This window comes from Camelina sativa, chromosome 20 (assembly GCF_030686135.1).
Source record: "Camelina sativa cultivar CO46 ecotype springtype chromosome 20, ASM3068613v1".
Classification (NCBI taxonomy): domain Eukaryota; kingdom Viridiplantae; phylum Streptophyta; class Magnoliopsida; order Brassicales; family Brassicaceae; genus Camelina; species Camelina sativa.
Window position 1 is genome coordinate 5,555,084 of NC_141899.1, and position 13,465 is coordinate 5,568,548.

The window sequence follows — 13,465 nt, forward strand, 5'->3', positions numbered from 1 at the left end:
TTGTTGTCACTGGTTAGTTTCGTCACGTATCTCTCTAATACTTGAATAGAATTCATGAAGGTTGTCCAATAGGACCAATACAAGTGGCTTGCGTGCCAGTTTTGACGACAATTTTATAATTATGCGATCATTTTTTTTAATTGTATAAAGATTGGGAGGGGGAATAAAACATGTGTTGAGAGTTCAGAGTGAAGATAGACGTTAAGCCGGTCCGATTCATGATGTCGATGAGTGTGGGTCAACTCTTGTGTACATGACCATGAGAGACTTCACTAAATAAATCCTGAGTCTTTTTTTTTGTTTTTTTTCCTATTTCAAAAAACCTTCAAGGCTTAGAGACCTTTGATGAAGGTTATCTCAAAAATGTCGTTTACATATTTCATAAACATTTAAAAGCGTGAGAAAAGGACATTTTCCTACCTTTCACTTTTTGATACCTACCTTTTTCTCAAGTCTGCCAAAAGACAATTGGAGAACTGATATATCCGCTCCATACCTCTAAGAGGCATATCAAGGCAAGCTTTTGATTATTATCCGTCTTTGATGGTCCCATAGTCCAAATTTAGATTCCCATGTAGAAGGAAAACGTTAGAACGACATGCACTAAACAACAAGGAATGGATTCTCTTGAGAGACGATTCATTGTGAGCAGTGCCGGCCCAACCAATTTTGCTGCCTAAAGCAAAAAAAAAATCTTTTGCCCATTAAAAGGCATTAGAAGAAAAAAATTACAAAAACTGCTACTGAAGGTGAATTAAGGCATACCCAACCACTGTACCACCGCAACGTTTACGTAATTGATGCCCCTTAAATCGCTAATATACTCTGGCGCCTAAAGCCCTTGCTTTACGGGCTTTAGGTAAGGGCCGGCACTGATTGTGAGTGAAGACATTGCAAATTCCGCAGTGAGGCTAGCAAGGCAGGTCTGGCCCACTTGACATGCCGAGTCAGAAATTTCAAAAAGGTTAAACACAGTTTTAATTACGTTTGTTTTTTATATGTTCCAAGTAAACATACAACAGTCAACAGGCAGTTACCATAAAATTACCATACCGATTAGCGAATAAACTTTGGAGTAACGCGGCAAAAGAAAAAGGTACGAGAAAAAACATAACAGTGTATGTGGTGGACATGCGTGTGATGATCATATTATTTGAGTCGCTGGACTACTTACTACTGCAGCTCTTTCTCAAGTTCATCAAATTCCCATCCATCAACCTCATCTGCAGAGTAATCACGTGCCACCTTACCAAATTCAGATTCAAGCTCGGCTAGTTCGGCTTCAGGGTTAAATTCCTGACTGGAACCGGCAGTAGTTTTTGGTGCCTCAGGCGGTTTGCTCGACTCTGACTTTTGGGACAGAGTAGATTCAGTTGGAGCATCCATGCCACTGCTGGGCTCGGGAGATTTGGGTGATGAAGCACTGCTTTTAGGTGATGGAATCTCTATCTCTAACATTGGCCTCGCTATGGATTCAAATTGCTGCCTCATTTTCTCCATGTCATCAAATAGCTCTTTCACACGCCGGTCTTCCTTTCTGGAATCATGAAGGATTTCAGAAGGGGTTTCAAAACTTAGGATTGCTAAAAGGTCAAAGAGTTATGTTTCCACTCACTTTTCCAGTTTGCTCTGGAGAACCTGGAATTGCTCTTTCATGTTGTCGACAATGCTGAAGGTAGTAATGATCTGATAAAACCAAATCAGTGACAAGGAAGAGCAACCGAACAAAGAGAAAAATATAGCACAACCATGCAGAGTCGAATTTGGTCCCAGTCATTGGGTCTGAATGAAAAAGGACCTACTAAGCAGCAATTCTTACCTTGGTCTCATAGTCTATATACTCCTGCTCCAGAATTTTCCTCGGGTTTGAAACCTGATTGTCTCCCTGATCGGCATTTGGCGGCTTCTCCGACCTGTCACCACCACCACATGCGAAAATGTCACCACTACTGCTAGGTACAGTTACACTCCAACTAGTGTTATTAGTCAGACACCAAGCAATGTAATGGAGCAATTCAATTCAACGAGAGGAAATTACCCAGGACCCAGATTCTTCAGGTTTTCCACATAATTATCTATACGACTGATTAAAGGTGCCACCTCCTTCTGCACAATATGATTTTTTTTGTGTTAGTTCTGTCATATATCAATTACTAGATCAAAGTACAGAGGTTACCTTGTACACAGAAAGTTTATTAAAGGCAACTTCTGAGAAATAATCCTCATGCTTCTCCAATTCGTCCCTAAGACATGCATTCAATGGATTAATTATTGTGTCCGTGCAGCAAAACAAGATGTATTGAGAGAAGCAGCTGAGAGTAGGTAGAATACAAAGTCTGTTTATCCTTCGTTTCGGTATATGAGCATTGAAGAAGCCATGTATCCTCAAGAAAATTAATCCACGTCTTAATAACTTCTGCTTCTTTCTTACAAGCTACAACTGATTTAGACAGGTCATCGTCCTACACGCAGAATCAACATAAGCAAATTATTTCACGTTGATATTGTTAAGCATAAGAGCTACTCATCTATAAGAATATGCCACCTTTGTTTTCAGGTGAGCGATTATCTGATTGTTGGCTTCACCAAATTGATCCCTCTCCTCTGTTGCATTACGGAACCGTGCTTGAGCAGCAGCTAATGATATATTTACCTACATGGAGAATATTCATTGATATACCTTCCGTACCAAAATAATCATAGCTAAATACATAGAATCATATAAAAAATATTTATATTTCAATTCAACAGCATGATGAGCTTACATTCATACAATTAAGAATTGTCAGGTGGAAAGAAAAAATTTTCGTCTGTTTCAAGCGTGTGTTTGTAAACCTCCAGAATAAAACAAGAAATCAATTTAATAGAGAAGATTCAATTACCCTCTTCAGTTCGGCTTCCAGCTCATCTCTTTGTTTCTCAAGTTGTTCAATTTCTGCACCCAATTCCTGTACACAGTAAATCATAGCAAAGAACCTTAATACTGGGAGCGGATGAACATGCCAAAGAATGCTACAACTATTAGTGTTTGTTTTGCAGTCAATATTCAAAAGAAGAAATTAAAAAGCGGGAGACAAAGACCTTTTCCTTTTCACCGGTTTCATTTGCTTTCACCACACGAGCTTTTAGTGCCTCCTCTTTCTGAAGTCTGCGAAAAGAGAAAATGGACCATTGGTACCCATAGATGGTATTTTTACTTCCACAGACTAATCATTTGCTCAATAGCACTAAGAGGTAACAAGAAAAGCTTTGATGAGGCTCAGCATTGTCTTGCGGTCCCATAATTCATATATCTGATATGCATATGTTATAGTTAATCAGAAAATAAATGAGGAATGAATTGCACTTTGTCTCAGCTGTATTTGCTGAACATGCATACAAAGAGTACGAGACTTGAAAGCTACTCTTCTGGTTTGGTGAATGTACCATGTCATATCAAAATTAAACCACAAAAAAGTCTTAATTGCAGAAAAAAAAATCAACTGAAGTCGATAAGAAGTTTAACCTGTTCTCTGATATTCGCTTCTCGGCTTTGGAAGTTGAATTTGCTAATGATTCTAATAACACCTTGAGCTTGTCGACCTGGTTCAAAGAAAAAATATCTTTTATTTTCCATAATTAACATTCTCCTTCAGAAGTCAAGAAATGATATGCTCTCATTGAATACATGAAACTCTTAACATTCCCTATCAGCACAAACAAGTAGAACAAGATGATAATTAACGATACCAATCAACTTATATAATTTGAGACTAATAAAGCTCACAGACTTACTTTCTGAGCATGTATATCTGGTGAATCACCGTTGCTTAGTTGTCTCTTTCTAACTAGAAGACCTTCTAGTCTGGAGCAAAGACGAATCTTCGCAAGTGTTTCTTTAAAAGCCTGCAAAATGAGAAGTCTATAAAATGGAACTACCTAAATGAGCTAAGGGAGAAAAAAAGGGCTTGGAGATAATGCTGTACTCTCACCTCTATTGTTAAAGGTGCCTCTTTAAGTTCCTTATCTTCATTTTGCTGTGGAATTTGAGAGGCATTTATCTTTTCGAGTTTTTTTCTCAGATCAGAAGCTTCAGCATCAATTCTGAAAACATGAATTCAATTAAAATCAATGCAAGATGAGCAATGTCCTATGAATCATTCATTCATTCATGAAAGGAAACGAGAGCAAAAAAGCACATCAATATCTTTATTTATCACCTCAGCATTTCAGCATTGATCTTCAAACCTGTGATGGCATTTTGGGCAAACTGAAGCAATTCGTCCTGCTTAACCTGTCGAAGAGCACCCCAAGCAACATAGAAGAATACACCAGTTAGGAGGAATCCAAACACCCATAAATTAACATAATGCTGACTTTTTAATGATCAAGCTGTTACCAAAACTTCATCCTTGTAACTCGAAAATACTGTAGCAAGATCCTGCATACTGCTAACTATAGCATCATGAACTTCCTTTCCTCCATTCAGACAAAGCCTGAAAACAATGTTAAGATCTATGAATAACCGCATTAGGTATGAAATAGCAATAAACTGTGTCGGTTTTGCCAAGAAAAAGTCTTAAGACTCCCATAGACTTTTGGCAACTATAGCATCATGAATTTTGGCAATGCAATTTGGAATACCAGCCGACTCACCCAAACATCTCCAGGAGTAGAGTAATCTCTTCGTCATGTGGTGGTTCAATAATCTGTAATAGAACAGTCAAACCTTTAACCCCCATAGACGGTACATATTTCACATATCCCAATAATATAAATATAGTACGATATGCAGAACATTCCGAGAAACAAGATAAATGACAGGTTCTCAGAACATACAAAAGACTACTTAAGCTGTTCCTTACTTTCTTTTTGCCAAGCTATACATTTTCTTTACATTTCATTATCTTGAATTAACACTGTGAAATCAAATCAATGATGCTACATCTCTCAGGTTCCTACTAGTCCACCCTTACATATATATCCAAACTAGAGAAAGGGTGGGTACTGATTGTTATTACTTATCAGATAGCCACCAAAAGATAACGTTGAAGCTGCGAAAGATTACCATGGACAGAACGATGCCCTCCAGAGCTTGACTTTGCAGAAAAACATCACGGAAATTTAGTGGCTCACCACCTATATCTGGGTCGTAATACAAAACCTACACATGGAAAGGTATCTTCTGAAGTGGAATTGGTCATAAATACAACATATGAAATTAAAAGCAGAATAGTGATTAGAAACTCACTGATAATCAAACCCTTTTAACAGAAAACAGTTACCCTATATTACTAAGGATAACAATCTGATCTACTGTTGTACTTAAGTAAAATTCTTGAAATTCTAAAATGCAGGATGATATGATGACCTCTTTATAAACGTCATCCTCTTTCTCTTTTACAAAACCAGTTCAGGAACATGTAAGATTCTTAACCCAGCACCACTAAAGATCATAACATTCTCTACTTAAGTAGTATTCTTGATATTTAGGAAGCGAGAGAACAGTAAACTTCATTGCAAACTTCGTCCTATCGTGAATACTTACCCATTCACGTCTCTTTGATTCCTCAGAAGCAAGTGGTTCCTCTGAGCTAATCTGTTTATCCTTTACAGAACTTTGAGTAGCTCTATCAATCTCCTTGAGAACATTTAACCATCTAGTAATCAGCAATGCCCTTTCATGACCTCTATATGAGACTGCAGCTTCTTCTAATCTCTGAATCGTCTGACTAACACTCTTGAAGGCCCCAACACCCTGTAAAAGTTTGCAATCCGGGTTATTCATGTAGTAGCTACAGTAACAACTGCACTATATAATAAGTTCACAAATATGGAGAAAATGACAAAATCGAAACTAGAATCTAAAGAAATTAGACCTAAATACCAATTAGAAACGGGAATAAGTAAAAGGAAATGAGAAATTTACAATGCGGTCTTGGAAAAGTTTGGCTCCTTCAGCGACGGCTTGGCCAGCCTGCTGGACGACGGAGTCGGCATAGTTCTTGACGGTTCGGGTGATGTTTTTACGGTTTCCGACCTCCACCGCCTTATTGACGGCCGTTCGCAGCCACGACATGTTCTATTGTTCGATCTTCTTACTACGGCGAATAAATCTCCTCGGGGAACGAATAGTACCAATTTTTGTGAATTACTGAAAATGAGACAACTCTCTCTCTCTCTCGGCCACGGTCAAAGTTTTTACTGGTGATTAACTTTGACGTTTTTGCACTTGCATTTGCACGTACTGTAAATGTGAATTAATGAATAGTTACCAAATTTTTTACCCAAAAACAAAAAAAAAGCTATTTATCTATTACTTTTTCTTTTCAACAACAAAACAAAATTGATTCAAACTTAGCTATTTAAAATATTGAAATAGAGATATTATTCAAGACAAAGCTAGGGAATCAATCCTTCTTTTTTCGTATAATGTTTGGCCTATTTTAACATTTTTACATTCGTATAATTAATTATTTGTACACTTTAAATTTGTGTGATGTGATAAGATAAGTAATTTTAAATATATTACCAATATTTATATTTTATAATGAATTATAAGTTTGTAACTGCATATTTTTTTATTAATAAATTAAGTATGTATCTAAAATAAGCATAATCATAAAGCAATATTTTCAAAAATTTGACTCACTTTTTGGACTTCAAAGCAGCAACAGTCATAAAGGTTATATAAGATTCATACTGGCAAAGAACAATTTTTTATTTCTATTTCAATTTTGTATATCTTTTTGTTTTACAAGATATAGATTGAAGAGTAGAAATCAAACAAGAGTTAGCAATGAAGCTGAGGAAAAGGTAAAAACCTAGAAAGATTACTATCCGGTAAAAATCAGTTTCATCCTCAGTACAAAATTGTAATTCACAATTTCTGAAAATTACTGAAAAATTTAGCTATTTAATTTAAAAACATGTTAACGAAGGTTATAAAAACTTAAATTTAGAAATAATTTGTTCAATTTCAAAGCAATTAATTAAGTAGTTGTTTTCTTCGGTAAAAAAAAACATAATATTGTAATTATATATTTTTAAAAATGTGAAATTTCATCAACATTGTTTATGTATTTTGTTAAATGTGAAATTTCATCAAGATAGAAAAAAAAAAGGTTAATACAATTAATCTCCTTGTATTTTACAAGAACACCCAATGAAAAAAAAAATGTTTGTTTAATTGGTTTGTCTGTTATAGTTGAAAAATTGAAAATATGTATTAAAATTTGGATGCGTAAAAAATAATTTCATAAAAAGAACTTTTCAATTTTTATGAAGACAAATGAATTTTTAAGAAAAGAAAAATTACAATAAAAAATAATAAAAATGAGACCCAATGGAAACATGGATCGGATCTCGGATATTTTGATCCACCCTAATAGAATAGACACACGGCAGCAGGCAGCAGCGCACTTTACTTCCATCAGCTATAAAGGGCCAAAGAAGGGCCCACCATTTTTTAAGATACACACAATCATCAATCGTCGTCTCGTCGCACTCTCAGATTCTTCTCCGACGCGATCAGATTCACCGACGAGAGACCATCCACTCCACCACCTTCTCCGATTGAAACCAAAAGCTTATACCTACCTCCTAAGTCCTACAGTATATATATATATATATAGATATAGATAGATAGAGATAGAGATAGCTCCTCCTCTCATCCAGTATTAGGGTTTTAATACGAAGAATTCACTTACTAGAAGACGGAATAAAAAAATGTCGGGTCTCCATCGATCTTCGAGTTCATCGAAGAACATCGGTAATTGCCTTCCTTCCAAGGAACTTCTTGATGATCTTTGCAGGTAATCTCATCAAATCAATCCAGTTTTTCTTTTTTTTTTTCTTTTCAATTGTTCTCGGTAGAGAGAGTGAAGCGATGGGCTCGGAATTGATTTTGGGTAATGCTTTGTGATGGCTTTTTTTTGGTTTTCAGTCGATTCGTTTTGAACGTCCCTGAAGAAGATCAACAGTCTTTCGAGAGAATTCTGTTTCTGGTGGAGTATGCTTATTGGTACTATGAAGATAATGCTGTAGAGAATGATCCTAAGCTCAAGTCCTTGTCCTTGAAAGAGTTTACTTCCCTCTGTATCCTTTCTTGAAATTTCGTTTGCTTTCAGTGTTAAATAACCCATTACGATTCATTTGCATAATTTCAAAATCAGATGCTGCCACATAGCCTTGACTTCTTTCTGTATTTGCTATTGTTCTCTTCTGGATCTTTATTTCCTTGACTTGGCTTAGTATTCAACAGCTGTGATGTGTTGAGACCTTATGTTACTCATATTGATGACATTTTCAAAGACTTTACTTCTTACAAGTGTCGAGTTCCTGTCACTGGAGCTATTATCCTGGATGAGACATATGAACGGGTTAGACCCCTTTGGGGTGATACTTATGTTTCCAGATACTTTTTTCTAATTACATTTTTGGTTTACTCTTACCTTTTTCTTTTCTTTTTTTGGTATGCAGTGCTTGTTGGTGAAGGGCTGGAAAGGATCAAGCTGGAGCTTTCCCCGCGGAAAGAAGAGCAAGGATGAAGAAGACCATGCTTGTGCCATTCGTGAGGTTACTATCCATTCTATTGTGTTCCTGTATCTTGTGTGGTTCATTTATTTTGCACTTTTGTAGCATAATCCAACAACCGCCACTCATTGATCATTAGTGCATATTAAAATACTTTGTAATTAGAACTTATGGGGAAGATTAAACTCGCTTAGTGGATGCATTCGTTCTACTTTATTAATTGTTGACATATGAAGATGAGTCAACATAATGTGTGCATGAATTTTAATTATAGATAACTGAGGTGAAATAATAGCAAAGATAACCTCTCTTATATCTTCTGCTCTGAACAACAGGGTATCTTATTTTCACACTAGTTTAACAGTTTGGTCATAGCACGTACTCCCTAGGTACTGGAAATATATTTTCCTACGTGAGCTAATATAATTGAGGAAGGGAATATACTTAGGTCACCAGTAGACAGGATCTATTGCAAACGAGAATAGTGCTGCTGTCAATGGTCAACTATGTAGGCTCTCTGTATCTTTTTACTATCTCATTGGTATAGAAATGGTCAAAGCTCAAAAGGTTTACTTGTCTTTCTGTAGTGCTATTCTCCCGGTGCAGTTACCATTTCACATGCTGCATGTCTGCTGCTGATTGTTTGTATAGACCTGGATTATGGGTTAATAGTGAAAAATTGAATATTTTGTCAAACTTGTTTAGGCTGTCTTATGTACTGTTCTTCCATGCCTAAAACAGGTCTTAGAGGAAACTGGATTTGATGTCTCAAAGCTACTCAAGAAAGAAGAATATATAGAGTTTGTATTCAGGCAGCAAAGAGTACGACTATACATAGTTGCTGGGGTGACTGAGGATACACTTTTTGCACCACAAACAAAGAAGGAAATCAGTGTGTGTATCTAACAATTGACCTTGTGAGTGTGATCTTGTCTGCGTCTGTATGATGATGAGTCTCTTATGTTTATTTGTTGTGGAATACTTGTAGGAAATTACATGGCACCGGCTCGATCATCTACAGCCAGCAAGTAATGAGGTGATAACTCATGGAGTTTCTGGTCTCAAACTGTACATGGTGGCACCTTTTCTTTCGTGAGTAGTGGCTCCCTATTTATCCACATATATTTCTGGGTGGTTTCTGTTATTGGTGCATAACAATAGAGATTACAAACTTGTGCAGGTCGTTGAAGTCGTGGATACTAAAACATCCGTCACCTGTAGCACGGAGACCTAACAAGCCCCTTAAAGGTTTGATGTCTTTTTCACCAAGCATTCATATAAAGAGAGGCTTGTGGCAGAGATCTGACTTCATATGCTTTGTACAGCACTCTGCGTGTGGAATGCAAGGACTATTGTTGGAGGGAACGGGACAGCAACAGTGGAAAGCCACAATAGGAAACCTGAAGTCAAGACAACAACAGTAGAAAGCCACAATAGAAAACCTGAACTCAAGACAACAACAACAATGGAGAGCCACAGTACAAAGCCTGAACTCAGGACAGCCTCAATGGAAAGCCACAACACAAGGCCTGAAGTCGACCATCCTCAGGACATAGTACCTGAAAGCAGTTTCAGAAACTTCAAGTTCGACACGTCAGCTATCTTACAGGCGGCGATGGAATGTGATTTTTCAGCTTGACTGGTCAATCAGTCTCAGATATGGGTTGGATTGGTATTGGGAGTTATGATGCGGTTGGATTGGTGGGTTTGTCTATAGCAAAACCGTTGGATATGTTCATACGCTTGTACCTTTTTCTATTTCTTCGGTATTTGGTTTTATGTCATTTGTTTCTTCTAGAATGAAAGGGTTGTTGTAAATGATGGATAGTTGGAGAGTTGTGAATCCTTTTGGATCATGGATGACAATGGTTGCGACCAGCTATATAGGTTAAAGGAGTTTCTTACCCAAGTAGTGAATTGATGATCTTTCTTAATTGTGACAATAAGCTAGTGTTATAGTCTTGAAGAAGGCAAAGAAAGATGGCGTTTAATGTTTTTTTTTTTTTTAACCTATAAACCTAAAAAAAAGTCACACCTAATTAGTAAGTTTATATAATACTATGATTATCTTACGAGATATACATTGTTTCAACCTTATTCACATTGTAACTTGATTTTGTTGAGTATAAAATAAAGGTGGGTGGGGGAACGGTGGCCTAAATTAGGCAAGCGTGGCCGAAAAATATATATTTGAATGCTATACGAAAACATTTTAAAGAAACAGAAACGGACATGTGGCTTTTTTTTTTTTGTTGTGTTTTACACTTTTTACTTGCTTGTGTTTAGGTTTGGAGGTTCATCTACATTAAGCATCAGCATTTGTGACTTTGACTCTTCTCATACTTTTTGTTTTTTTTCATCAAACTAATCCTTAGAAGAAAAAAAGCAAAGACATGTTAACACAGCCCAACCACATTGAGAAATTGTATCTATAAATAGAAATAGAAATTAAAACGTTGGTTATAACTCATGTTTCCTCTTCTCTTCCCCTTCTAAGCTAACAACGGTAGTTTTAACGCCGTTAGATATTTTCCCGCTTCATCACATTGACAATCACAAGAAACCCAAAAAGAATGTCTCGTGTGGTCGCAGCAGACGACAACATGACGTCACCGTTCTTCTCGCCGGAGTATAACGGTGTCTCAGGCGGCGCGTCGTCTTCTCCAACGTTCGCACAGCTCTTGCAAAACGTCGACAACACGACGCGTCGTGGCGGTCATCATGACCAGCATCACGTCGATGTTGATCTCACCTCGCCAGACCAATCCGTACCGTTCGTTCTCTCATTCACCGATCTCACTTACAGCGTCAAAGTTCGCCGGAAGTTCACGTGGAGACGCAGTTCGGATCCCGGAGCTCCTTCCTCGGAGGGTCTCTTCTCTTCCAAGACGAAGACGCTCCTCAACGGAATCTCCGGTGAAGCTAGAGACGGAGAGATAGTAGCTGTGATGGGAGCAAGTGGCTCAGGCAAATCAACACTGATCGATGCGTTAGCTAACCGTATCGCTAAAGGAAGCTTAAAAGGAAACGTTACTCTAAACGGAGAAGTCCTCAACTCGAAAATGCAAAAAGCTATCTCAGCTTACGTGATGCAAGACGATCTTCTCTTCCCTATGCTTACAGTTGAAGAAACCTTAATGTTCGCAGCCGAGTTTCGTCTCCCTCGAAGCCTTTCCAAATCCAAGAAGAGTCTCCGCGTTCAAGCTTTGATTGATCAGTTAGGACTCAGAAATGCTGCTAATACAGTGATCGGAGATGAAGGTCACCGTGGGATCTCTGGTGGAGAGAGACGGAGAGTTTCAATCGGGATTGATATCATCCATGATCCGATTCTGCTTTTTCTCGATGAACCAACCTCTGGTTTGGACTCGACGAGTGCTCTTAGTGTGATCAAGGTTCTCAAAAGAATCGCTCAGAGTGGAAGCATGGTGATCATGACTCTTCATCAACCTAGTTACCGTCTTCTTCGATTGCTTGATCGTCTTCTTTTCTTGTCCCGTGGTCAAACCGTGTTCAGTGGTTCCCCTGCGATGCTACCTAGGTTTTTCGCGGAGTTTGGCCACCCGATTCCAGAACACGAGAACCGTACTGAGTTCGCTTTGGATTTGATCCGTGAGCTGGAAGGATCAGCTGGTGGAACAAGAAGTTTAGTTGAGTTCAACAAAGGTTTCAGACAGAGGAAAGCAGAGCCAAGAACTCAGACTGGTCTGTCTTTGAAAGAAGCCATCAGCGCAAGCATCTCCAAAGGAAAGCTCGTCTCTGGAGCGAACACAACCACCCCTGGCTCTGGCTCAAACCCTGTTTCCACCATTCCAACATTCGCAAACCCGTTTTGGGTCGAACTCGCGGTTTTAGCAAAACGTTCCATGACTAACTCTCGCAGACAGCCTGAACTGTTTGGGATACGACTAGGAGCTGTCCTAGTCACTGGTTTCATATTAGCTACCATGTTTTGGCAGCTTGATAATTCCCCTAAAGGAGTCCAAGAACGTCTCGGATGCTTTGCCTTTGCAATGTCCACAACGTTCTACACCTGCGCAGATGCTCTTCCCGTTTTCCTCCAAGAACGTTTCATTTTCATGAGAGAAACAGCTTACAACGCTTACAGAAGATCCTCCTATGTGCTTTCTCACTCTCTTGTCGCCCTTCCTTCCTTGATCATCCTTTCGCTTGCTTTCGCAGCAATCACGTTTTGGGGAGTGGGGTTAGATGGAGGTCTCATGGGTTTCCTCTTCTACTTCCTTGTCATCTTAGCCTCTTTCTGGGCAGGTAGCTCATTCGTCACCTTCTTGTCTGGCGTTGTTCCACATGTAATGCTCGGTTACACTATTGTGGTAGCTATATTGGCCTATTTCTTGCTGTTCAGTGGATTCTTCATCAACCGAGATCGAATCCCTGGCTACTGGATCTGGTTCCATTACATCTCATTAGTCAAGTACCCTTACGAAGCTGTGCTCCTAAACGAATTTGGTGACCCTACAAAGTGTTTCGTTAGAGGAGTTCAGATATTCGACAACACACCTCTCGTCGCTGTGCCTCGGGGGATGAAAGTTAGGCTTCTAGCAACGATGAGCAAATCACTTGGGATGAGGATCACAAGCTCCACTTGCTTGACCACAGGATATGACATTTTGCAGCAGCAAGGCGTTACGGATCTCACCAAATGGAACTGCTTGTGGGTTACGGTCGCTTGGGGCTTCTTCTTTCGTATCTTGTTCTACTTTTCTCTGCTTTTGGGAAGCAAGAACAAGAGGAGGTAAAAAAAAATCTCAGTTTGATCTTTGGTTTTAAAGTTTGGTTAACCTTTGTTTGTATTCTGTATCTTTCTTTTAATTCTTTGCTGTATACTTATATTTATGTGGTTGATAAATTGTTGAATGAGCTCAACTACTTGATATTTGTTTGAATTAGTAATTGGAAATTTCTGAAAAGACTGATTGATTGATAATCT

The 13,465-nt window shown here is 38.3% G+C and overlaps 3 protein-coding genes across 3 annotated transcripts; 2 read left to right on the forward strand and 1 right to left on the reverse strand.

Moving 5' to 3' along the window:
- Positions 1-954: 954 nt before the first annotated feature.
- LOC104769574 (uncharacterized) lies at positions 955-6,313 on the reverse strand. Its single transcript, XM_010493814.3, has 18 exons — positions 5,909-6,313; positions 5,528-5,737; positions 5,048-5,143; positions 4,636-4,688; positions 4,379-4,475; positions 4,200-4,273; positions 3,972-4,083; positions 3,775-3,885; positions 3,506-3,582; positions 3,082-3,148; positions 2,883-2,948; positions 2,546-2,653; positions 2,332-2,462; positions 2,177-2,243; positions 2,039-2,106; positions 1,820-1,913; positions 1,616-1,686; positions 955-1,537 (listed from the first exon to the last, which is right to left on the reverse strand). The coding sequence occupies exons 1-18, from the start codon at positions 6,056-6,058 to the stop codon at positions 1,174-1,176; spliced, it is 2,016 nt and encodes a 671-aa protein (XP_010492116.1). The 5' UTR covers positions 6,059-6,313; the 3' UTR covers positions 955-1,173.
- A 1,021-nt stretch (positions 6,314-7,334) lies between these two features.
- On the forward strand, positions 7,335-10,423 carry LOC104769575 (mRNA-decapping enzyme subunit 2). Its single transcript, XM_087504369.1, has 8 exons — positions 7,335-7,793; positions 7,925-8,076; positions 8,233-8,360; positions 8,461-8,556; positions 9,256-9,408; positions 9,503-9,606; positions 9,695-9,762; positions 9,840-10,423. Exons 1-8 carry the CDS (start codon positions 7,708-7,710, stop codon positions 10,151-10,153), a joined length of 1,101 nt encoding a protein of 366 aa, XP_087360495.1. The 5' UTR covers positions 7,335-7,707; the 3' UTR covers positions 10,154-10,423.
- A 348-nt stretch (positions 10,424-10,771) lies between these two features.
- LOC104769576 (ABC transporter G family member 6) lies at positions 10,772-13,445 on the forward strand. The gene has a single exon (XM_010493817.3). It carries the CDS (start codon positions 11,088-11,090, stop codon positions 13,272-13,274), a length of 2,187 nt encoding a protein of 728 aa, XP_010492119.1. The 5' UTR covers positions 10,772-11,087; the 3' UTR covers positions 13,275-13,445.
- Positions 13,446-13,465: the final 20 nt, after the last annotated feature.

Coding starts and splice junctions, on each gene's coding strand:
- LOC104769576 (XM_010493817.3), top strand. CDS start 11,088: ATGTCTCGTGTGGTCGCAGCAGACGACAACATGACGTCACCGTTCTTC.
- LOC104769574 (XM_010493814.3), bottom strand. CDS start 6,058: ATGTCGTGGCTGCGAACGGCCGTCAATAAGGCGGTGGAGGTCGGAAAC. Junction 5,738..5,908: donor AACTTTTCCAAGACCGCATT/GTAAATTTCTCA, acceptor AAACTTTTACAG/GGTGTTGGGGCCTTCAAGAG. Junction 2,949..3,081: donor AAACCGGTGAAAAGGAAAAG/GTCTTTGTCTCC, acceptor TACTGTGTACAG/GAATTGGGTGCAGAAATTGA.
- LOC104769575 (XM_087504369.1), top strand. CDS start 7,708: ATGTCGGGTCTCCATCGATCTTCGAGTTCATCGAAGAACATCGGTAAT. Junction 8,361..8,460: donor TGGATGAGACATATGAACGG/GTTAGACCCCTT, acceptor TTTGGTATGCAG/TGCTTGTTGGTGAAGGGCTG. Junction 9,763..9,839: donor ACCTAACAAGCCCCTTAAAG/GTTTGATGTCTT, acceptor TGCTTTGTACAG/CACTCTGCGTGTGGAATGCA.